This window comes from Quercus suber, unplaced genomic scaffold (genome assembly GCF_002906115.3).
Source record: "Quercus suber isolate HL8 unplaced genomic scaffold, Cork oak 2.0 scaffold_50, whole genome shotgun sequence".
NCBI classification, from domain to species: Eukaryota; Viridiplantae; Streptophyta; class Magnoliopsida; order Fagales; family Fagaceae; genus Quercus; species Quercus suber.
The window spans coordinates 843829-870052 of NW_027069515.1; the positions used below are offsets into that span (position 1 = coordinate 843829).

General features: G+C 33.2%; 1 protein-coding gene across 6 annotated transcripts; it reads left to right on the forward strand.

Annotated features, from left to right (window-relative positions):
- Positions 1–15841: 15841 nt before the first annotated feature.
- LOC112004927 (uncharacterized) lies at positions 15842–24550 on the forward strand. Of its 6 annotated transcripts, none has more exons than XM_065771848.1 (16): positions 15842–15925; positions 16119–16168; positions 16552–16976; positions 17150–17243; positions 18562–18748; positions 18843–19089; positions 19441–19668; positions 19752–19838; positions 19928–20062; positions 21070–21183; positions 21456–21703; positions 21838–21918; positions 22258–22489; positions 23377–23475; positions 23567–23752; positions 23963–24550. In XM_065771848.1, exons 3-16 carry the CDS (start codon positions 16638–16640, stop codon positions 24059–24061), a joined length of 2376 nt encoding a protein of 791 aa, XP_065627920.1. In that variant the 5' UTR covers positions 15842–15925; positions 16119–16168; positions 16552–16637; the 3' UTR covers positions 24062–24550. The 6 variants fall into 6 exon arrangements, with proteins under 6 accessions (XP_065627920.1, XP_065627921.1, XP_065627923.1 ...); XM_065771849.1 differs by having other exon boundaries at positions 15868–15943; positions 16114–16168; XM_065771851.1 differs by having other exon boundaries at positions 15868–15925; positions 16114–16168.
- Positions 24551–26224: the final 1674 nt, after the last annotated feature.

The window sequence follows — 26224 nt, forward strand, 5'->3', positions numbered from 1 at the left end:
GGCCAAGGGAACATCACCAACTCAGATGCCACTCCTGTAGTTATGGCTAATCATATTTCCACCACTACTCCACTTGCAGGTATACCTCTCAACTTAAAGCACTCCATTTTTGTTGCCAAAGTGGTTAATAGAAGTGCTTATAGTTGTAATACTTGGGTTTTAGATGTAGGGGCCACAGACCATATTATATGTTCATTTAGCTTGCTTATTACCATAACTAGTCTAATCCAATGTGTATTTGAATTGCCTGATGGAGAAAATGCTCAAGTAACTCATATAGGTTTAATCAGAGTTTTTGCAACCTTAGTTCTTGAAAATGTCCTTTGGGCACCTTCATTTTCCTTCAACTGTTATCTATTAGCAAACTCACTTGGCCATATTATCTTGTCTTTCTTTCTCAATTATGTTTCATACAGGACCTTTTATCTTGGAAGACAATTGGAATAGGTGAGGTGCATAATGGAAATTACTTGCTGCAAAGATCAAATTGCATCAATCTTTCATCCTTGACAGACTACTTCATCAAACACAAGTCTACTCACCCTTCTTCTTTTTTTGTCAATTTTGTGATTAGTTTGCCTAAAGTTTGGCATTTTAGGTTAGGTCATCCTTCAATAAATAAGTTGAGATCTTTACAAGATACCCTATGTGTTGACAGGGGCGGCTCAATGAATTTGGGGTCCTAGACAAAAGCTTTAAATAGGGCCTTTTATTATATCTAATTGTAAATTCATATATTTTTTTTCAATTAAAATTTATTTTTCTTGCTTTTTGAGAGACAAAATTACTGATTAAATTTTTACATTCAAGTTCCGCTAATATTTCCTTTTCAATTGATAATATGGCTAATTCACTTAATCTTTCTTGTGACATAGTTGATCTTAAATAGGATTTTATTAATTTTAATTTTGAAAAACTTCTTTCAGCGGAAGCAACTATAACAGGTATAGTTAGTAATATTTTGAAAGCAATACATACATTTGGAAAAGATTCTATCCTCTTTATATAATTGTGACATAGTTGATCTTAAATAGGATTTTATTAATTTTAATTTTGAAATACTTCTTTCAGCAGAAGCAACTGTAACAGGTATAGTTAGTAATATTCTAAAAGCAATACATGCATTTGGAAAAGATTCTAGCCTCTTTATATAATTTAGTACATTAATTGGGGGGTTTTCATTTATTTGCAAAACTTCTTTTAAAACTTTTAGTTTTGAAAATAAATCTAAGCCATCAATATCAGAATCAGTTTCATGTGTAAGAAAACATTCAAGATTAACACAATTTTTTTTCAAACTATCCTCATCTAGTGATTTTAGTTTTTCAAAATTTTTTTTTAAAAAAAAAACTAAAAATATTTTCATATATTTGAAATTGTTCAAACCTACTTTCAATTGAAGAAATAGCTTGATCTATTACATATAAAAAATAATTAATTCTAAAATATTCTTTAGCGGATTGTGTTGTCTCATCATTGACATTCTCATCAAACTATTTCTTCCTGCGAATTATACATTTTTCACGAAATATAAGCTCCATTTCCATTTTGGTTGTAATTTCTTTAAATGAATTCATAGCAGATGTAAATCCATCTTCTTTATATTTTTTTAAAAAAAGGCATGAGACCTTTTAATTGATCTATAGCAACATCAATATGCATGTCTTTCGATTGTAAATTTTTACTAACAGAGTTAACAGCAAATAATATGTCATACCAAATAGTTATAGCTAACAAAAACTCAAAACTTTCAATCTCATATGTTGCTAAACAATCAGCTTCACTTTTTGTTTTGGGATCTTCACTTGTTTTTGCCAACTGTAACAAAACATCTCTTATTTCTAGAACTTGAAATTTTATTGCTTTTACACTTTCAATTCGACTTTCCCAACGTGTTGTCAATGGCTTAAGAGTTAAACTTATCACATTATCTTGTAAAATTTTCCATCGCTTTGTGGAAGAAGAAAATAGTGTGTATATATGTTGTACTACTCCAAAAAAAGATATAGCTTTAGAACAAGAATTAGTCATATCACATAGGACAATGTTGAGATTATGACAATCACATGGTGTGTAAAATGCTTTAGGATTTATATCAAGAATTCTTTTTTGTACTCCTTGTTTTTTCCCTTTCATATTAAACCCATTATCATATCCTTGTCCACGTACATCATTGATATCAAGTTCAAGATTTTTTATTGCATTTATAATTTCATTGAAAAGACCTTTTCCAGAAGTATTATCTATCTTTAAAAATTCCACAAAATGTTCATCTATTTTTATCTTACTTATTGAAATATCCACACATCTTAGTATGAGAGTCATTTGTTCTTGATGACTCACATCGGGGGTACAACCAAGTATAATTGAAAAGTATTTTGCTTCTTTAATCTTTTTTATAATTTTACTTTTAATTTCATTTGCTAATAATTGTATCACTTCATTTTGTATATTGTGTCCAAGATAATGATTATGGATTGCACCATGTTGAATATGTCAAACATGTTCTTGCATTACTGGATCAAATTCTGCAATCATTTCAATTATACTTAAAAAATTTCTATTATTTTCTTGATAGATCTTTTCGTTTTTTCCTTGAAATGCCAGATTATTTTTACCAAGATTTTTTACCACCACTATTATTCTTAATAACACTTTTTTTCCAATGATCTTTCTTTCTTAATTTGTTCTTGGACATTTTTATCAATTGTTTTATTCTTCAATAATCTTAGTTCTAAATCAATCCAAGTATTCATATTAGTAATATGCTCATTGGTTGTTTTGTGATTTTTAAAAATAGAACTAATATTTTTCCAATCCTTAGTTCCTCCATTAGCTAGTTGATTTGTATTAGATTTTGAATTAAACAACTTGCAACAAAAACAAAATACTTTATCTAGGTCTTTTGAATACATTAACCATTTTCTATCATATTTCTCCCCATTTGGTAATTTTCAAATATAATGCGTTGTAGAAAAATGTCTAGAGTTCTTATCTATGGGAAAGTTTAGATCATCAACTCTCATTTGATCATTTTCTACTAACAAATCTCTTAATTTTATATCAATAGTTTTCTATTGACTTGGATCAAAATTATTTGTAGGAATATAATTAGGTTGATCATTAATATTTTCACTCTCCTCTAAATTATTTTGAGCTTCATTATCAAGAATGGTGACATTACATGTTTGAACATTATCATGACCACCTTTGTTATTACTATTTTGTTGTATATTCTCATTATTTTCTAACTCTTTTTGATGAATTTCTTGTTCATTTATGAAACTTTCACTCAAATTTTCTGCAAGATTTTGTTTTTTACTAGTAATAAATTTGTCCATAGCTCATTTTTTAGATTCAATTAGTTCTTCTCTTTGTCTTTTTTATTTTTATTTTTTATTTTTAGTTTTTCATATCCAGATGGATATTTTATAGTAGACATTTGTAATAAAAAAATATTTATGAATAAATGAAACACAATCTATAATAAAAAAGAAATTACAATTTAACTAAAATAATATAAATTTAATGTATAAAACAATAGAACCTGGTTTATCAAAAACACAATTGCAGCTTTACTTAATATGATTACTTTACACTTTAAACCTGCACAAATCAATTAAAATTAAAATTAATACAAAGTAAATTATTTTAAATTTATAATTTTGTTATCAATACTCTCTTTTTTTATGTAGCAATAAAGCATTTTTTTTTTTTAGCAAAATGTATAAGACTCAACTAAATTGGATGATTGGATTTGGATCCACTAAGAAGTAAGATCAGCCCACTAGCAAAATGTGTAGGACTCAACTTGATAGTTAATCCACTAAGACTAAGACCCTTAGAGCCACCCACTATCCCTCCATCACCATGGCTCCATCCCACTAAATCTAATTTCTTTTAAAAAAAAAAAAAACGTGTAGTACCAGGATCACCGGATCAAAAATGTGTAGGACTAGATCTCACTGATATGTACTTTAACTTCCATCCACATCCACTAAATCTGACTTCTTAAAAAATAAAAAACAAAAAACAAAATTAAGTGCCAAATGGGTCCATTTGGACCATTCAATAGGATTCTGGAGAAATCTAAAGAAATAAAAATGTAAGAGAACAAACAAAAGAAAGAGTGAAGTGTAAAGCAGTGCCAGTAAAGAGATAGAGTACAAGAACTAAAGTTAAGTAAAAAAGAAAGAACAAAAACCCAGCAAGGCCAGCACTACAGCAGCAAACCTTGAAGAAGACGAAAGAGGCAAAGGAAAAGAAAACAAAAAATGAACCTAAAATGAAGCTCTGTGAACACATCAAGTCTATTGCCAACACCAATTAATGAGTAGGCCAACTAAAAAGAGTGTTTTTTTCTTTTTTTTAGAATCAAGATGGAGAGAGTCAAAGAGTGAGTATTTTTTTTCTTCTTTCTTTTTTCTGCCTTTTCTTATTTGTCTCTTCTTTCTGCCTTTTGTAATCTTTTATTTTGCAAGCTAAAGATTTCTGTCGTTTGTAATATTTTCTTCTGCAAGCTAAAGATTTGGTGATGGCCTGATGGGATTAGCCATCATGTCACATTGTCACTTCAACTTTTTTCTTTGTGAGAAACAGGCCTTCATGGCCTAATGGGATTTGGTGATGGCCATTTGTAATATTTTTTTTTTCTTCTCTGAGAAACGGGCCTTCATGGCCTGATGAGATTTGGTGATGGTTGTTTGTGGTTTTTTTTTTTTTTTTTTTTTTTTAAAGATGAGAAAGCAATATTATATAATATATTATTATGTTTTTTTTTTTTTTTTTTTTTTTTAAAGATGAGAAAGCAATATTATATAATATATTATTACTATTTGGGGGCCTTAGGCGGTGGCCTAAATGGCCTATAGCTTCAACTGGCACTGTGTGTTGATTTCAATTCTTATACTGATGTTTGTCATATCTATCCATTGGCAAAACAGAAAAGATTGCATTTTCCATTTAATAATAATTTTTGTGCTTCATCTTTTGATCTTGTGCATGTTCATATTTGGGGGCCTTATTTTGTTCCAACACATGAATGTTTTAGATTTTTTTGTCCATTGTTGATGATGCTACTAGAAGTACTTGAGTTTATTTGTTAAAGGAAAAATCTAATGTTAGAAGCATTCTCTGTTTTTTTTTTTTTTTTTACAAAATAATTCAAACTTAGTTACAAGAATTTGCTATGGTTGATTTTTATAATGCTCATGGTATAATCCATCAAAAGAACAGTGTTTACACTCCCCAACAAAACTCTGTGGTGGAGAGGAAACATCAGCACCTTTTGTCTATTGCAAGAGCTTTACAACTTTAATCTAATGGGCCTTCATGTTATTGGGGAGATCGCATTCTTACTGCAACCCACATTATCAACAGATTGCCTTCTCCAATATTGAATAATAAAACCCCTTTTGAGCTTCCTTTTCATTCTAAGCCTTCCTATAGTCATTTGAGAGTTTTTGGATGCTTGTATTATGCATCAATCATATCTGTTCATAGAGATAAATTCCAAACAAGAGCTCAAGCTAGTGTTCTACTTGGTTATCCTCCTGCCACTAAAGGATAAACTTCTTAATTTCAACTCTAGAAAACTCCTTATTTCTAGGGATGTTGTTTTCCAGGAACATATTTTTCCCTTCATTTCTTCTGATTTTGTGTGTCCATTTGCCTCTTCAGATTCTTCTCAATCTAATCCTAATCTTACTATCACTCTTTTTTTTCTATTCCTTAACTCTCCAGTTTATTGTGAAAAGTTCTTTCATGATCAATATTTTGCTCCTGATGTAGACTCGGACTCTGATCACCAACAGATATGGTAATTACTCTGAATGGGCTGTCAAGTAGGATGATCCAAGAGGCTGATTCATTTCCAATTTTGATACCTCCACTCTTCACCTCCCCCTAGCGCATGTATCTAGCACAATATCTAAGACAATACATTTTAGCCCATTAATCACCACAATTAAAAAGAATAAAATAGTTTTTCTCCTTTTCAATGTGGGATTAAACATTTTCACTAACTCCTCATCTCCTATATTCACTCCCACATCTTTACATTTATGTTATAACGTTTATTCATTTTAATTATTTAATATTAAAATGCTCCAACACATGCATTTGCTTTACCTTAGAATATTCATTCTAGTGACTTAGACCAATCCATTTCTGGGACAACTGAGCCTGCTTCTATTCCTGCATCTCATGTTGATTCCCAAGCCACTCCTTCTTATGTTGATTCCTAAGTCATTCCTTCTAGTGCTTCACTTGATGTTCAATCTGTCACTCAGGTTGCTCCCTCTGATGTGCATTTTGTCCCATAGGTTGTTGCTCAGCTTGATGCACCACCTCAAGTTCTTAAAAGGTCTACTAAGGTTTCACACAAACCTTCTTATCTATAGTCTTATCATTGCAATCAAGTCACCAGTTCATTTGCACATACTATTCCATCAATTCCTAAGAAAGGTACTGCTCATCCTCTCCATAATTTCCTGTCTTAGTCTCACCTTTCCCCACATTATAAACACTTTTGCAATTCCATTTCTTCAGTTGTGGAACCTACTTCCTATGCCTAAGCTGTTAAAAACCCTAAGTGGAGGGATGCTATGGCAGTTGAAGTTGTTGCTTTGGAAATAACAATACTTGGTCCCTTACTTCCTTACTTGCTCACAAGAAGCCTATAGGCTGCAAGTGGGTCTATAAAATTAAACATAGGGTTGATGGCTCTATAGAAAGATATAAGGCTAGGTTGGTTGCTAAGGGTTTCACCCAAAGAGAGGGGTTGGACTATACAAAAACCTTTTCACCAGTTGCTAAGATGGTTTCTGTTAAAACTTTGCTTGTAGTGGCTACTGTGAAAGGGTGGCACCTATCTCAACTTGATGTGAACAATGCCTTTTTGCATGGAGATCTTGAAGAAGAGGTTTACATAGTTTTGCCACCAGGATTTCATAGCAAAGGGAAGGTTGTTTGTAAACTTAACAAGTCATTGTATGGTCTGAAACAAGCTTCTAGACAGTAGTTTTCCAAGTTTTCTCAAGCTTTGATTTAGTTGGGTTTTCGTCAGTCCAAGGCAGATTACTCACTATTTGTAAGGAACAATTTTGAAGCTTTTGTGGCATTACTTGATCATGCGGATGATGTCCTTATAGCTAGTGACAATGTGAGAGCTGTGGTAGATCTCAAAGTGTTACTAGATAGGCAATTCAAGCTAAAGGATTTAGGGGATTTGAAGTTCTTTCTAGGCCTAGAAGTGGCAAAGTCTAAGGAAGGGATAAATCGTTGTCAAAGGAAATATGCTCTTGAGCTTTTGGATGATGCAGGTATGTTGGGTTGCAAGCCAGCAAAAACCACTATGGATCAAAATCTAAAGCTGAGCAAATATGAAGGAAATGAGTTGAATAGTCTTGGCAGATATAGAAGATTGACTAGCAAATTACTCTACTTGACCATTACAAGACCAGATATCACCTTTGTTGTCCATAGGCTAAGTCAATTTATGGCTAAACCTAGACTACCACAATTACAAGCTACAAATAGAATCTTGCAATACATCAAAGGCACTCTTGGTCATGGTCGATTTTTCTCAAGTCAGTTAGAGCTCCACATTAAAGCCTTTGCTGATGCAAACTAGGCTGCATGCCCTGATACTTAAAGATCAACTACATGATATTGTGTTTTTCTTTGGAATTCTTTAGTTTCCTGGAAATCCAAGAAGCAACAGATTGTGTCCAGATCTTCTACAGAATCATAATACAGGGCAATGACTGTGGCATTGTGTGAGATTGTATGGTTGTTAAGCTTTCTCAGAGATATTCAAGTGCCTCGTCCTAAAGCAGCTTTGCTCTTTAGTGACAGTCAAGCAGCATTGCATATTGGGGTCAATCTTGTTTTTCATGAGAGGACAAAACACATTGAGATAGATTATCATATTGTCAAGGATAAAGCACAGGCCAAAGTGATAAGGTTATTGCATGTTAGAACCAAGTCTCAAGTGGGAGATCTTTTAACAAAGGCGTTAGAGTCACAACAATTTTCTTCCCTATTAGGCAAGATGAACATGGTGAATATACATTCCCCTCTTCCTCCTGAGGGGGAGTATCTGAAGGGTCAGGTTGATAAAAGTCAGTCTGAGCAGTTGAAGTCAAGTTAGTAAGGAACCTGAAATCAAACCTGGATTGAAGCTGCAGAAACAGAGCATTGGAAGGAAGATTGTTGTTAGCTTCTGCATAAACAACTATAGTTTTAGACTTACTGTTTTGTTGTGCTACTTGTAGTTTTGGATGTGTTGTAGTCAGCTTTATATTAATTATGGACACATGTAGTTTGGTGATTGGTGTATTGTTCATAACCAATTTTGGAGGGAAGATCCGGATTGATAGGAAAGTTAGTTAGGCAGTTAGTAGCTTATTCCTTTGTATATATAGATTAGCTTGTACAATCAAAAGGTTAATGCAATTATTCATTCATCAAAACTCTTATAGGAACAACATATGAAACTTAATGCTGTAGATGATGTGGTTTTGGAGGATTTTTCATTATATATATTGAACTATATATAGTAGGACGACTACTCTATCTTATTATTATCGCTCGGGTTAACATTGTCTACGTACGGTTTAAATATCCTTAATCCAAATATTTAGCAACCTCGAAAGCCACATTTGGAGTCACTTCGCCTTTTACAATATTTGAAAGGAAATCCTAGGCAAGGAATTGAACCCTTTTCCCCTGATATTAGTATTCATAATATCCGTATATTATTGTGAATTTGTGATTCTGATTGGGCTAGTTGCCCAATCACAAGAAGATCCAAAAAAAAAAAGGTATGGTATTCTCTTGGATGACTCTGATGACTTCTTGGAAATACATCAAAGAGAAACAAAAATTGATTCTAAGGGAGGGTTTGATACAGAGTTTTGTTGCGTTGCGTTTTATAAGTTGAGTTTTCAGTTTTTTTTTTTTTTTTGGCGGTTTAGGAGATAGAATTTATTGTGCAGGAAAAAACACTGTTCACGCACTGTTCATGAGACCCACAGTCACTTTATTCAGAAAAAAAATATATTAAAAATGAGTTTCACAGTACTATTCATATATTTAAAAATTATTTTGTTACAATATTTTTAACAATAATTAATTTTCAGCAATAATAAATTGTATTCAAAGAGACTCTTTTATGGTCTTTTAACAGAGATTATATTGGATATCTTTCTATGGTCATATATTGTTTATATTTCCTTGCATTGGTTGAAGTGTATCCTTGCTAATTCAGGCATCAGTGTCACTATTCTCCTACAGCAGCGTATTGTAGATCAAAACTACTGAGCTAGCTAGGGAATTGAATGATTTGCCGTACAGCTAAGGATATGCATGGTTGCTGACTTTTTTGACGTAATTTATGGCTTTATCTTTTAGCTTGTTTTTGCTTACTTTTAGTTTGAGTACCGAAGCATGAGAATAACAGTCACATGTGTGCCTTCACGTATGTGGTCGTAAAATTAATGATTCGGACCTTCCAGTAGTTTTAGAGGCATCAGTACGTGGCTATATGGAATGGAAGCCTCTACAGATCGATGATCTAGTGCATGGAAGGTCTGTTTGGATCATATATATTCTTACAATGGGAAAGGGAAAGGTGATTCTTTGACAAAGGCATTATATGTAGGGTTTCTTCATGGTGATATACATAGAAATAGAATGCTTGCATTAATATTGCATGGTGAGCTTAATTTTCTTGGTGAAGCTTTGGAGCTACCAGATTTTTGCCCCCTCGTCAGATTTTGTGCTTTGATACTACCATAGAATATGAAAAAAAGAAAAAGAAAAATACCATACCTACTTTTGCTGAATTGGGAGAAGTTACTGTTGGGCCTAACTCAATAGGCTTGGTGTTCATGTTCAGGCCCAACTACCGGTAGATTAAGATAAGTCCAATTCCCCTATTTTAAGGAAGAAATACTGAGTATCTTTTTTCTTTCCTTTTTTTTTAATAAAGAAAATAGGGAGTATCTTGTTTCTAATATTTTGAGCCAATCTATATATATTAATGAAAATTTCCAAAACTCCTATTTTGCGCCATGTGATCAACCTACCAATTTTTGCTCTTTTGTGTGTGTGTGTGTGTGTGTGTGTGTGGGGCAATATTAGGCTTTTTAAAATACAACTTTTCAAATTCATTTTCTTTAAGTATTGGATCTAGGCTAAAAAAGAAAAAGAAAAATAAAATTCATGTGCGGACTGTGGACATTACCATAACGTGAAAACGAGATAAAAATATATATAAATAAAAGAAACAAAATCCATAACCTAATTAAACTTCACAAGAATGAATACAAACGAAATCAAATATCAAACATAACATATAAACAATTAAAATGCATATGGACCAATGGAGTAGGGTCTACACCTCTACGGAGAATGACAAAATGAAGGAGAAGAATTGATTTCATGATTGGGAGTTTTAGAAACCCTAATTCATAATAATTATAATTAATTAAATTATAATTGATGAGTACAAGAATATTGGTCGATTATAATCTATACTACCATTTAAGAGGTTTCCCCAATTTGGACAGGATTTTTTTGCTTCCAAAATACCCCCAACACTCCTAAGTTTAAGTGAAGACAAAATTAAAGGATAGTCAAGTAAAAATACATATTTAACTTACACTAAAATATTGCCTAAAAATTAGGAATTCTCTCTGTTAAGGTATTTGAAATGCTTCAACTACCTAAACTCGAGTTTTTTTTTTTTTTTAAATCATTTTTTTTTACCGTTAATAAGTCTTAACCATTTCACATCAACCAAAAAAAAATTCTTAACAATAATTAAAAAAAAATTATTATCTATACTACTATTTAAGGGGCTTCTCCTGTTTGGACCGGATTTTTTTTTTGTTCCAAAATACCCTTACACCCCTAGGTTCAAATAGAGATAAAATTAAATGATAGTAGTAAAAATATATGTCTAACTTGCACTAAAATATTGCCTACAAAATAGGAACATTCTTTCACTAACCAGTTCTTCAAAGCAACTATACGTTTATTGTTTTTTTTTAATAGAAAAATAGATAATGAACTATACCCATACACCCCTAGGTTCAAATAGAGACAAAACTAAAGGATAGTCCAATAAAAATATAGGCGAAACTACACTATTGGTCCCTGAAGTTTGCTTGATGTGCACAATCGGTCCCTTAAGTTTCAACAGAGTGCTATTAGTCCCTCAAGTTTCAAAATTGAGAGTTATTAATCCTTTGTTAACTGCCATTAATATTATTGTCTATGTGGCTAATGGAATAGTGATGTGACATTTTTTAAACTGATGTGATATTTATTTTTATTTAAAAAAATTAGACATACTATAAACCCATAAAAGAAAATATCTAACTCAGTTCAAGTGGGCCAAATCAAACCAAAATTCCCAATAAAATTAACGAGAACCCAACACCGTCTTCCTCCTCCACGCAATGCTACCTTCCTCCGCTAGTGACAGCATCTCCTCCCCAGAGCCTTAGCAACATCATCATCCTCCACATCCATTTTGATTCATGGTTGTGCTCAAACTGCAAAAGAACTAAGGGCAATTGGTCTAAAAGCTGTAAATTTAATTGACCTTCAATAGGGGATCTCCATGAATAAACCCTCCATCAACTACCGCCTTATCCAATACAATGAAAGTCTTCTTTGCAAAATTCACCTCCAATTATAGTTGGTGCTACAAGAAATCAAAAGTAGATATCTACGTAACAAGTACAATCAAAACGAAACAAACCCAACTGAATAATCTACAAAACCCATGTCCAAAACCTTAATCATCAATAGAAAAATGCAACAACATATTGAGTTGGTGCACAAAAAAAATCATATATTGCACAACCAATATTAAAATCATAGTGCTCTATAAATTTCCTCATCAACACTCATATCACCAAAAGAGTGCTTCCTATCATGTCCCAACTGCCTAGTAACAACACAAACTAGATGGGTTGGCCAAAGATGAGAGGGGAGGTGCAGAGGAATGGCTGTGTGACACTGCAAGCAGGACCATGAATCAAAGTGGTTGTCGACGATGACGACGTCGCTGTCGTGTGGAGAAGGACGACGGTCTTGGGTTCTCACTCTCTTACATTAGTTTTAGATTGATAATTTTTGTTTGATTCGGGTATTAACCCTCTTGAACCAGTTCAAACATTTGCTTTTATGCGTTTATGATATGTATAATTTTAAATAAAAATAAATAATAAATACCACCTCACTATTCCGTTAGCCACATAAGTAATAATACTAACGGAAGTGAACAAAGGATTAATAGTGCTTAGTTTTGAAACTTGAGTGACTAAGAGTACTCAATTGAAACTTAAGGGACCAATTGCACACGTCAAGTAAACTTCAAGGACAATCAATGTAGTTTCACCAAAAATATATGTCTAACTTACACTAAAATATTGCCTACAAAATAGGAACATTCTTTCACTAACTAGCTTCTTCAAAGCAACTAAACGTTTATTGTTTTTTTTTTTTTAATAGAAAAATAGATAATGAATTATCACATCAATTAAATAGTTTTAACTATAATTTTTTTTTTTAAATCCACATCCGTCCACTTCTTTTTTTTTTTTTTTTTTTTTTTTTTTTAATTCTTTAAAAAAAAAAAAAACACTCCCATCTTTTGTGCAAATTAAAAAGAAAAAGAAAAAAACAAAAAACAAAAATCAGGGATAAAGACGTATACAAATCCCAAAAATCTAAACCTTCCACTAACCAATACAAAAAAAAAAAAAAGAAAAGAAAAAGAAAAAAGAAGCCCCCACTAACCCACGGACAGTTCATCTCTTTCCTCTGCACGCACTACACACCAAAACTGCCTCCTCACTCTTCTTCTTCCACTCCATCTCCTTCACAACAACGCAACAACTACAAACCAACCCAAAAACCCGACCACTACAACGTGACTGCAGTAGCCATGGCAACAGGCAGAGTCTTCTAGATGCACCATCCTTAACTTCCAACATTGAACCCCTTAAAGAATATTGCTAGCCGAATCAAAGTGAGTAGCATTTAAATGAATATTGCTAACAATACATTTCTTTTTTCCTTGCTTTGTTTTTGAAATGAAAATTGAAGTGTTTACAATTTGTTAAAGTAGGTTCCTAGAAATTTTGATACTGACAATGACATATGATAAAAATTTCATATAAGTTTAGCATCTTATTTGTTCTTTCACCTTATAGTTAAACTAGCCTCTAAATACACGTGTTTGAGGTTGAAAAATGTAGTAATCTTAAATTATAATTGATGAAAATTATTAACATTTACCCAAAAAAATAGAAGAGTCTCTGAGCATGCGTGTGCTCAGAGGCTAATAATTGTATTATAGTTCACTGCAGTAAATAAATTCAAATGCTTGAAGTGTCGTCAACCCACAATGGAATTGAAGGTGCCTAACATTTTTCTTTCTGGCCCATCAGAAAAAGAAATCGGTAGAGAAAATCCTAGCTAGAAGGGTGGGAAAATGGGAATATCATGCTCACTATGTGAGAGAAGTTGTTTACTTTCAAAAGGGTTGTAAAGGATCAATTGGTACAATGGGTCCAATATTTTCGTGGCAGCAATTCGGAAAGAACTAGAGTCTACCAAGTTTGGCCTGAGAAAAATGTCTCTCTTTTTACTAATTTAGTTTTCTTATTCTCTAAGTCTAGAGTATTTTCATTTTTTTTTTATAAATATATTATATCAATAGTTCAAAAATGTATGCATAATATAATAGAACATATACGTAAACCGCATATTGAAAAGAATAAAAAATTACAAAATTAAACTTAAAAATAAAATAAAATAACTTCGGAATTTGTACGGATCGAGCGGGATAAGGCTGGTAATATTTAATTATTTACGGAGTTTGATGCTATAACATAGTAAATCTAATTTATAAGTGAATAAATCAATTTGAAAATTAACAGCAGAGCAGTCCTATTTTTTAGGCAATGTTTTAATGAGAGTTAGAATTGTATTTTTACCAGATTGTCCTTTAGTTTTATCTCTACTTAAACATACAGATGTAGGGGCATTTTTGAACTAAAAAAAAAAAAAGAATCCAAACAGGAGAAACTTCTCAAATAATAGTATAGACTAGTCACCTACAAACGCATAATACTAATCACACTCCTAGATATTTTTGTGAGTGAAAAATATAGTAATCCTAAATTATAATTGATACAAATTATTAACTTTCAAGTTTTTAAATGTGGGTATAGACGTGTAGATGTAAGGAATTTTTTTTTTTTTTGGGGAAATACCAGTAGTTGTGTTTGTGAACAGTTAAGTCTTTAAGTTTTATAAAGTTAATAAATGCCTATAAAACCAAAGTAATGGTAAGTATTCATTGTAAGCCAAATTAATAGCAGTAAGATTTTGCTGTCTACAAATTGAAGGTTGTACACAGAAAAATCACCAAACCTCTCAATCTCAAACAAATTCATTTTCTCTGGAACATGAAATTTTAGATTTTGGAATATGTAATACATGACACACATAACAAAAAACAAAATGTATATACTTGAAATCAAAGCCAGCAACAAAATGAAAGTTCAAACAAAAAACACAAACACACTCACAAAATCTCTAAATCAAAACCCATACCTCCAAACACTCAACTCACCAATTAACCCTCTCGGCTGGAACTCAAATTCTGCTCTCATAATTGTACAATGATGTAATCCCGAAGCAGCCTCCATTAAAGGCTTACCATGAACACCAACCAAGATGTGTTGTAGATTTTTAACTTCACTTTTTATAGTAGTAGTTGTTAGAGATGTGGTTTTTTTTTTTTTTTTTTTTTTAATTTTTTTTTAAAAATAAGAATCTCAATTTCAATATATATATGTGTGTGTTACATATTTTTAACTTCCTTCAGTTATTTTAGTCGAAGTTATCTGAAACTCTTGTCAAAAATAACATGGTTTTTTTTTTTTTTTTGATAGGGCTGAACGTGGGTTGGGTTAGGATGTGGTATCTGAAATTTTTTGGATTTGTTTTTAACTTCAGTTTTTTTTAGTAGAGTAGTTATCCGAAACTCTTGTCAAAGATAACATTTTTTTTTTTTTTAAGAATCTAAATGTGGGTTGGGTTTGTACATGGTATTTGAAAATTTTTGGATTTTTTTTTTTTAACTTTCAGTTTTTTAAAGTAGAGTAGTTATCCGAAACTTTTGTTATAGAATTGAAAGTGGTTTTTTTTTAAAAAAATTTGAACGTGGGGTTTTTTTAGGGAAAATTCGACTGTGGTTTTTATTTTTATCCGAAACTTTTTTATTTTTAATGGGAGTTATCCGAAACTTTTGTTATAGAATTGAAAGTGGTTTTTTTTTTTGTTTTTTTTTTTTTGAACGTGGGGTTTTGTTAGGGAAATTTGAACGTGGTTATATTTTTTATTCCAAACTTTTTATTTTTATTTTTATGGGAGTTATCCGAAACTTTTGTTATAGAATTAAAAGTGGTTTAAAACAAAAAAACAAAAAATTGAAAGTGGTTTTTTTTTTTTTGAGAAACATTTGAACGTAGGTTTGAATGTGACTTTTTTTTTACATTTCTAACCCTATCTTTTAAATTTTACAAACTGGTAAATTTAAAAATATTTTAAACATTAAAATTAGAAAATCCAAATAAGAAGAGTCTCTCAAATAATAGTAAAAATAGATACATGAAATTGGTGATAACTGATACGTTACGAGGATATACAGTAACGCCAACGCCTCCAATAATTAATGCAGGTGGTAAATCAGTCTTTTTCAGCTTATTATAATTATTGCAAAAAGGGTAACAACAGTCATTTTAACAGAAAAGTGGAAACCGAAAAATGGTTAATGTGGCAGTTCGCAGCACTCGGTTCAAACTTTTTGTCTGCGAAAGCCTTGGCGGCTTTACATGTAAAATTTTGTACTTAAGTATTGACCTTCTCCTTCTCCTTCTCTTCCCTATATACATTATCCTCAACCCTTGTCTTGTTTTTTATAATCTGGGTTTTCGTGGAAACTCAGGGTAGGCTCTTATGCATTTGGCTATATATTTTATTAATTAATATCATTGACATTGAATTGTTTTCCCTGTTTCAAAGTTCAGCTCCTTCACCTTCTGGGGATTCTAATTCTTCTCTCAGATCTGATAGCAAGGTTAGTCAATGCTCTCTGACCCAATACCTTAATTCACTCTCTTGCCTTGTTTTTTTTTTTTTTTTTTTTTTCGTTCGGTTCAATTATCACGAATTATCAACCTGTTTTATGATTTGGTGAGGTGGGTTTTGGTCATTCTATGATTTTAATGTATGAGGTTTTGTTTATTCTTTGGAATTTGCCACTTTGTTATTTGGTGTTATTCTCTGTTCAGTGTCATGAAATGTACATACCAGTTAGAGATTAATGGGGTTGATATAAATCATCAATTATTTTAATGCTTCTCTAATTGGGTTTGTGTGTGTGCCTATATATTTTATATTACATTTGTGTTTGGCATAGGGCTGATTAGTTTTTTTTTTTTTTTTTTGGGGGTTATATAGAGCCTGAGAGTGAAGAAGAAGGGCTTGTTTATGTAAACTTCTCACAGATAATTCCGGGTTTATCACAGAAGAAATACTTTTGAGATATGTTATCTATTCAGAAATTGAACTGCTCATGGACTTTGGTAGCAACAATTGCTTCAATTTTGGCATTGGTTTCAGTAATTCATCTATTCTTGTTTCCTTTGGCGCCTTCTTTGGATTACTTTAGTCAAGCTCAGAGCTCTTGTGTCCCAGTTAATGGATCATCTCAAGCGCCAACCAATGATGTTAGGGAAGATCTACAGCCAGCTGCTGATTTAGATCATTGGTTTCCAGCTGGCTTGCACAATGAGGTTGTCTATCACAGTGCGCCATGGAAGGCTGAGATTGGGCGGTGGCTTTCTGGTTGTGATTCGGTTGCTAAGGAAGTCAGCATTGTTGAGGTGAAGAGTAATGATTTTGCTGATAGAGTTGACTTCCCTTACTGTAATACACATTTGTACTTGGTGTGTGTGTGTGTGTAGCCACTTAAGGATTTATTGGGTTAAGGCTGTCAACAACTTCACTTCCACTTTGGAAGGATATGTCTCTCTATAACTAATTATTCTGTTGGCAGATGATAGGTGGCACTAACTGCAAAAACGACTGTAGCGGTCAAGGCGTTTGTAATCATGAATTAGGACAATGTCAGTGCTTTCATGGATATACTGGTCAGTATCATTTTGTTTTTCCATGTTTCATATAATTGATTTGATTATGAAGTGGGTAAGAAACAGCAAATAGAAAAGGTTGCTATTCCAATTTATTATCTTTATGGTCAGAAATTATGATTTTGGTGGACTTTTGTGATATAATTTAAAAAATACAATATTTTTTACTGGTAATTTACAGATGTATATTGTGGGTCTTGAACCCCAAACCTTGCCCTCCACCTTGCTCTTACTAGTAGAGAAGATGGCATTTGAGCTAGAAGCTCATTGGCCTTTATAAAACACAATGATTAGTTAAAGTGTCCCGGTTGAAGCAACAACAAAATTTATATAGATTAGATTTCTCTTCAAAAAAATTTCAAAAAATATTACACTTGAATAATTTATACTTGTATGAATTGAATAGCTAATTCATTTGCCTCTGTAATATTTTGTAGCTTCTCATTGATCGAATATGAGAACCTAATAATGCATAAAGACTAGGAGTTCTCTCTTTGGTTCATATTAATCTGAATGACTAAAGAGTGAGGTTTTGGCATTAGACAGATACTAGATGTAATTAATACCAGCCTTTTAGCCAATTATTGTTCAAGGAAATTGTCAAAGTCGATCTCCATGATGAAAGATCACACATTCCAATCTTTTATAGACCTTATCTTTTGGTGTTTCCAGCATTTTATTTTTTTGTTAATAAACATATTAGTATAATGGTATTTAACTTGTGATATTTTTTAACAAGTTTTTCTTTGTATAGTTTAGAATTTTGGAGGTTTCATTTTTTCACTTGGCAGCTATCACGGTGTTTTCCCCTTATTTTACATTTAATTTTTTAAGCAATTTGGAGTTTGATTGTAGTCAATCATCATTGTTATTTAACACCAATTTTTTTAATCTCACCAAATCACTTAGTAGAAATATTTCAAATAGCATTACTAATAAAGAATAGTTACAAATCTTCGTGGGATTTGTCTTTCAATTGCATCTGTCTCCCTCTTTCTTCTTTTTTCCCCTCCTTTTGTCTAGTCTATGTTTGCATCTTCAATGACAAAATTTAATCCGTGTTTTGTTCTCAAAAAAATAATTCCCGTGTATACATTTCTATACCAGTCAAATAAAACTTCCTCATTCTTAATATTCTAAAAGTGTTGTCACCTCTCTGGCTCTCTCACACCCCAACGGAGGAGAAAAAAAAAAACTCCTGGTCAATTGTTTTAAATATAAAATGTGCTTCAGTATTGCACAACCCAGAATCAAAATTAATGTTTCCATTTGACAAATTATATTGTTACTTTATACATAATGTCTGCTGCTGCAACAGGAGAAGGATGCTCTGAAAAACTGCAGTTGGGTTGCAACCTTCCACAATCACCAGAACAACCATATGGGCGATGGGTTGTCTCAATCTGTCCTGCTTATTGTGACACAACAAGAGCAATGTGCTTCTGTGGAGAAGGCACAAAATACCCAAATCGTCCAGTGGCAGAGGCGTGTGGGTTTCAATTTAAGTAAGTCTAGTCTAATTCCTAAGAAAGGCTATCTTATTAGCAAATATAATTAGTTGCAAAGTATTAAAATACAACTCCTTAACATCTGTTGCAGACCCGGTGCACCCAAACTGAGTGATTGGACAAAAGCTGACCTGGATAATATCTTTACAACCAATGGTAGCAAACCAGGATGGTGTAATGTTGACCCAGCTGAAGCATATGCTTCCAAGGTGAAATTCAAAGAGGAATGTGACTGCAAATACGATTGTACCTGGGGGCGTTTCTGTGAAACGCCTGTGCTATGTACTTGCATTAATCAATGCTCTGGACATGGACATTGCCGTGGTGGATCCTGTCAGGTAATGTTTTTGCTTTTTTATATAATTCATCAATCTTTGGTTTCTGATATATGCTTTAGAGGGAAATGAAACTTTGTCAACAATCTTTTTGTATCTATAGGCTGAAGTAGAGAGTGGAAATAGCATAAGTTGGTCAGGAGTTGTTCATGACATATTAATAGATTATATGCAATTAAGATACATAATATGCACAGTGAAATGTCCCATAACTCAATTTTCCTTTAAATGTAATTTGACTTTGTTGTTTATGACCCCGAGATTTCTAATATTCAATTTAACTAATTTTTAACCTTTGTCGCCTTCTGCTTTTCTCTCTCTAATTTATCTGTCTACTGCCTAAACTAAATCTAGTCTATACCTCAGTGTGACAATGGCTGGTACGGAATAGATTGCAGTATTCCATCTGTTAAATCATCTGTAAGAGAGTGGCCTCAATGGCTTCGACCAGCTCAGGTTAATATTCCTGATAATGCACACCTCAAAGGGAAAGTCACCAATCTCAATGCTATGGTGAAAAAGAGAAGACCCCTGATATATGTTTATGACTTGCCCCCAGGGTTCAACAGCCTTCTTCTTGAGGTGAAGATGAGCAATTTTTGATTTCTTGATCGATGCCAACAATACGTTTTTATTTAAATTTCTTAATTGGTTGGGTGTTGTAGGGCCGCCATTTTAAATTTGAGTGTGTAAACAGAATATATGATGACAAGAACGCAACATTGTGGACAGATCAGCTCTATGGTGCTCAGGTATCACTTGAACTGAGATTGACTCTAATCAACTTATAACATTAAGAATTGCCTAAAATTTGTTGTCATGTGATGCTGCTTGTTTGCAGATGGCACTCTACGAAAGTATCTTAGCTAGTCCATATCGAACATTGAACGGTGAAGAAGCAGATTTTTTCTTTGTTCCTGTCCTCGATTCATGCATAATAACTCGTGCTGATGATGCTCCTCACCTAAGCATGCAGGTACACTTTCTGCAGCTGTTTCACATGTGTCTTAGATTCCCTCTTTTGATCTGTGTGTGTGTACATACCTGTGTTTGTGCATGTATATGGTGCTTTAGCAGACCTTTCGATGCAGACATCTGTGAGTTATTGACATTGCCCAATCCCTTCATTTTTTTTTTTTTCTTTATAGGTAATAGAAATATTATTGAGTAAAAAAGTACATCATATTCACGATAATGAACACACTGTACTTGAAACAATTACATCAAATCAAAAGGAAGTACTAATAGATTCTAGGAAATCAAAAATGGAAATACATCACATATAGCCCCAAATTCGAGACCACTCAAACAAAGTCCCAACTAGTAAAGACTTCAAATGATCTAAGGGTCTCTCAATATCTTCAAAAGTACAGGTGTTGCACTCCTGCAGAATTACCACATTAGACAGGCTAGTACCATATTCCAAATATTTGAAAACTGCTTCCCAACTAATTCAAACATGCAAATAGTAGAGAAGTGACTGTCTTTGGCATCACCCACTGAATCCCAAATATCAGAAAAACTTCACTCCACAAAGCATTAGCAAACATACAATGGAGCCACAGCTTCCCCATCATAGCGACACAAGCAACACCAATTAACTAGGGGCAATCCCCTCTTAACAAGATTATCAATGGTAAGAATCCTACCCCAAGCTGCTGTCCATAAAAAGAAAGACACCCTTTTAGGTGCCTTTACACACTAAATGCTCTACCAAGAGAAATAAATGGTAATAGGAGACAAAAAATTATAACAAGAGCGCACATAAAAAACACCTGTAAATACTAGTGTGATTATAGCTCAATATTTTTGAGCCTTTTCTTAGGAATCCTATTCAACCTTATTTTTACCTTTTAGAACCTTAAAGGTAAGGTGTCTGTGGCCATGTATGCGCAATATTTTACATTTGGTGTTTTATCTTTGGCTTTTGTTTAGTTGTATGTGTGATTCCATTGTTAAGTGAATATTTGCTGAACTTTTCAGGAACATAGAGGCTTGAGGAGTTCTCTCACTCTGGAATTTTATAAGCTGGCTTATGATCACATTGTTGAGCAGCATCCTTTCTGGAATCGTTCATCAGGAAGAGACCATATTTGGGTATGTTGTACATTCTTCAATCCATGCCAATGAGCTCTTGCTCAAACTATACTTGCTTCTCCCATAAGAATGGGAGATGAAGTCGTGGGTTCAAAACCCATTGGGGCCACGTGTAACATATGAAAAAAAAATGGAATCCCATATATTAGTAATTTAGTATTACCAGTGAAAGAAAATAGAAGAAGAGAGTTATTATTATTATTAATCTTTTGCTTGTGATCAAGTATAAAACATTGTGTATGCTAATGATTTCACCTTATATCTGAAGGCAGTTTTTCTCATGGGATGAAGGTGCTTGCTATGCCCCTAAGGAGATATGGAATAGCATGATGTTGGTTCACTGGGGTAACACAAATTCAAAGCATAACCATTCAACAACAGCCTATTGGGCTGACAACTGGGACAGCATTCCATCCAATAGAAGAGGCAACCACCCATGCTTTGACCCTGATAAAGATCTTGTGCTCCCTGCTTGGAAACGTCCTGATGGTTTTGCACTAAGCTCAAAACTTTGGGCTAGGTATACATTTCATTGAAAGCATTGAATCATCTTTTTCTTCTTAATTTTTTTTGGCTTGGTTACATAATGCAGACCTGTTTCAAAATTTCCTTACATGCAAGTGAAAAATGTCACTTTCAATGATTCATTTTCAGGCCACGAGAGAAGCGAAAGGCACTGTTCTACTTCAATGGAAATCTAGGGCCGGCTTACCCAAATGGAAGGCCAGAAGATTCGTAAGTTGACTGAAGTGCTATTCTGGAAATTTCAAATGGTCCAGTTGGTTTCAAATGACATGTGGAAATCTGTCTGGAGTGTCAAAATTGGCCAATTTTATTTTTGCTATTTCTTTTTCCCCTCCATTGTGTTACTTTTTTTTTTTCCCTTTAAACACAATAAGTTAATACATTTTGAAGAATTTAAATCTACACTTTCTGCTTCATATTTAATAAGCATGCATTGTGTGGTCTAGATGGTGGTAGTCTTCAGCTGGTTGAGTTTCTGGTTCTGCAAACAGGATAAAATAACGTGATAATTTTTGAAGATATAATAAAAGTCTGGTGATATTTATGCAGGTATAGCATGGGAATCAGACAGAAAATAGCAGAGGAGTTTGGATCAAGCCCTAGCAAGGAAGGGAAGCTTGGGAAACAGCATGCAGAAGATGTGATTGTGACACCACTCCGTTCTGAAAATTATCACGAGGCTTTAGCCAGTTCTGTTTTCTGTGGCGTATTTCCTGGAGATGGTTGGAGTGGACGTATGGAAGACAGTATTCTGCAAGGGTGCATTCCTGTGGTCATTCAGGTAGTATGGGCCTGCATCTTGTTTCTCTGCCAACTTGGTAGCCATCAAACATCTAAACATCTAACACTTTATCATTGACTGCAAGCTGCTTGCCAGCTTGCAGCTCTAGGAAACCAGCTTATAGATTACTGCCCAAGAAATCTAGTTTGACAGTGACTACTGGCTTCCTGTCATATTATGAGATTGCTTTAGGTGATCCTAATTTGAAGGGCTAATGTGTCATTGTGTGTCAAAAAGGCATAAGCCCTGTGTAGCTGATTATGGCTTTAGAGTTTATTTGGCACAGTGCATGCTTGTTTATGGTAAAGTGCCTTGCACATCAAAAATTTCTAAAGCTCAGATGTGGCTTAATATGAAGCCACAAGTCAGCCACTACTGTATTGCAACCTTGAGGTGCACGCTGGGTGAGGAGCAAATATTATAGTGATTAGTGTGACGATTTTCCTGTGCATTGAAGCTCTTCAAACAGGACTAATTACCAGCCTTGGACCTAACTGGATTTAGTTTAGTGATTTTAAGTAGGCCAATCTTGTCTACTGCATTACTGTAGTAATGAGTGAATGCCAGAAACTTGGGAGAGGTTAGGCACAGTGCTTTAGTATTTTTGTTAGTTGCTTATCTGCCCCAACATATTACTTGGGTGTTGGTTTCTATCCCAATTCAAGTTTGGTGAAACTACTGCTGTGAGACTGTCTTGCATTACTCAAATTTCAAATTATGGTTTTCCTGTTGGTTTGAATATGCCCATACACACACACTCACACAAGAACTTTATAGTATGAAATTCTTGAAAGATCAAACAAAATTTTAGAATATGGGGGCAGTCGGCCTTTGTGAAATAGTTTTTCACTTTTTGTTTTGTTTTGGTTTTTTTTTTTTTGGGGTAGGATGGAATTTTCCTGCCATATGAGAATGTGCTCAACTATGAAAGCTTTGCTGTTCGGATACGTGAAAATGAAATTCCAGATTTGATAAAGATTCTCCGGGTAATTTCTTTTTGATAACTTGATATGAACTTGGGATTAACAAATATTGTAACTGAAAGTTGACTGCTTGGTGTCCTTTTGCTTCTTCTAGGGATTCAATGAGACAGAAATAGAATACAAGCTCGCAAATGTTCAGAAAATCTGGCAGAGGTTCTTGTATCGTGATTCTATGATGCTTGAAGCTGACAGGCAAAAAACTGCTTTTGGTCACGTTGAGGATTGGGCAGTTGAGTTGTTACAATTAATTGAGGATGATGTTTTTGCCACATTTGTACAGGTATGCTTCTTCCATTGACAAATACAAAGATCATTTTTATGTGATTTTGGACATTTAGAAACATGAATTTGAATTTAGAAACAAAGCCAGATTACTTGTTGTGAGCATATAACTCTTAATTGCAAACTGAAATTTCATCTATACGTGCATTTATGTATGTTTGCATGTCTGTATCTGAACCGACTGACCTTTTATTCTTGTCTTTACAAGGTTTTGCATTATAAGTTACATAATGACCCTTGGAGGCGACATATACGTCTAGAAAAGGAGTTTGGGTTACCTAGAGAATGTTTGATAGGAACCAATTGAAGAGCTTTGGTCAATTTAAGAGATTGCTACAGCTGAAGAGCTTGTAAGGTAAAAAAAGAAAAGAATAAGAAAACATGATCTCTCCTGATTTTTTGTGTGATCAGAATCAGATTCAAAGCACTCAAGGCTCGAACAGATGGTATTGCACAGTTAGACGCCACCTGAAAGCTAAGTTCTCTGTTTGATATGCCAATCTAAAGCCAATTTTCTAAGCAATGGGGGACACATACAGATTCTTTTTTCCCTTTCCAAAATAATGCATACATTTGAGATATATTTCGACATCTTGTTCCAGCTCATTGTAGTTAGGAAAGAGTAAGAATAGTCATTATTATTTTTTTTTTCTTTTCTAGTTTATGTTAGCATTAAAGGAAGCAAAATTATGAAGTGGTGTACCGAAAGCTAAAGGATGATTTGTGAATTGTGATGTTTATGGTGTTACCAGCGAATTATTTATTTAATTCTATCATACATTCCCATTCCCTCTTCTATGTTTGTTCAATGACAAAGTTTAAGTACAATTTCCTGAATGTTGTACCTTAAGCTTCTCAATTAAAATTATGTCACCTTAGAAGTTGTAATTATACACAAGGACGTGTGTTGACCAATAAACCAATAAGCCATATGGTTGTGCTGCATTTTGTCAGCAAAATATAAGGTTGAATATAATTGGGAACTTACGACTTAAAGAAATTTTACCTAAGTTTTGCCATATGCTCAAATCCTTATAAGATTATAGACTTAGTTAGCAATTCTATGATTGGATCATTCCATCAAAGAACAAATGGCATGCATTAAACGCAGATTTATTTTATTGCCTCTCATAAGCTTTTCTCAATTTAAAAGATCACTCTTGAACTTATCATTCTTGCATAAAATATGAGGAAAATTACAATTTATTATGTGGTTTTCCATCATCACAATTTAATTCATAAATTATCATATTAGGAATAAATAAATTAATAAAGAGATCATTAGAATTCCATCCAAATTAACAAATTTATCATTTTATGGACGAATTTACACCTCAATTTCCTAATAGGGTAATTACAATTTACCCTTGTTGGTTTTTAGACCCTTGTTAACCTAGTTTTAAGTCCAAGTGTTTGATTAATCCATTATAAAAGGTCAATGATAAATGCAAATTGTTCAAACAGTAAGTGCAGCAGAAAATACATAATACGACAATATGGTAACCTAGGAAAACTGTGAGGCATTTGATTCCTTATTGATTCAATTTTAATCCAAATTTAAAGGGCCAAAATGTAGTAATATAAAACCACAAGAGAATTGTTATGTTTTAGCTTTAGGTTGGCAAACTGTGATCAAAAGTGTCTTGTATTGTGCTTTGAAAGTCCTTATGTATAATCAAGATTACTGCCCTTGTCTTTATGTATAGTCCTTAGGTTAAAAACCATTGCGGGGTTTAACCTATCAATCCCAAGGCAAAAACAAATTCATTAACTGAAGAAAAGTTTTACAAACAAAAAACCACTTTTCTTAGTAAAACTTACTAACGTTACCCAATGCAGCTCCTAGTCCACATATTTCATTATTTATGGAGATGTTGCACATAAATCTCTTGCCATTGACTTCAAGTACCCATTTGAAAATTATTGTCCAACACTTGAGTAAACTAGATTTGTAGCAACTTCAACATCATCGGTTCTAAATATGCTTCACTTTGAAGTGTTTAAGAGCAAGAGGTACAATAGCTTCAAATTCACAATCAGTAGAGCTCTAAAAGTCTTTCTCACATGTATTAGGGATTTCTTATATACCTTTGACTTGTACATATGAAACCTTAAACACTTGATGGGTTGAATGGGTTGAAAACACATTTTTGAATCTCGCAATTTGATCAATCCAACTTAGGCTCGAGCATCGGGAATTTACTTTTTTGAGTGATCAAACAACTATCAAAAGTCGTCAAAGACCAAAAACTTGCACAGTGAATTCCAAAACCTGGGCAGTAATCTTGACTATACATAAGGACTTTTAAAGCACAATACAAGACACTTTTGCTCACAATTTGCCAACCTAAAGCTAAAATATAACAATCCTCTTGTGGTTTATATTATTACATTTTGGTCCATTAAATTTAGATTAAAACTGAATCAATAAGGGATCAAATGCCATACATGTGAAAAATCATTGATTTTA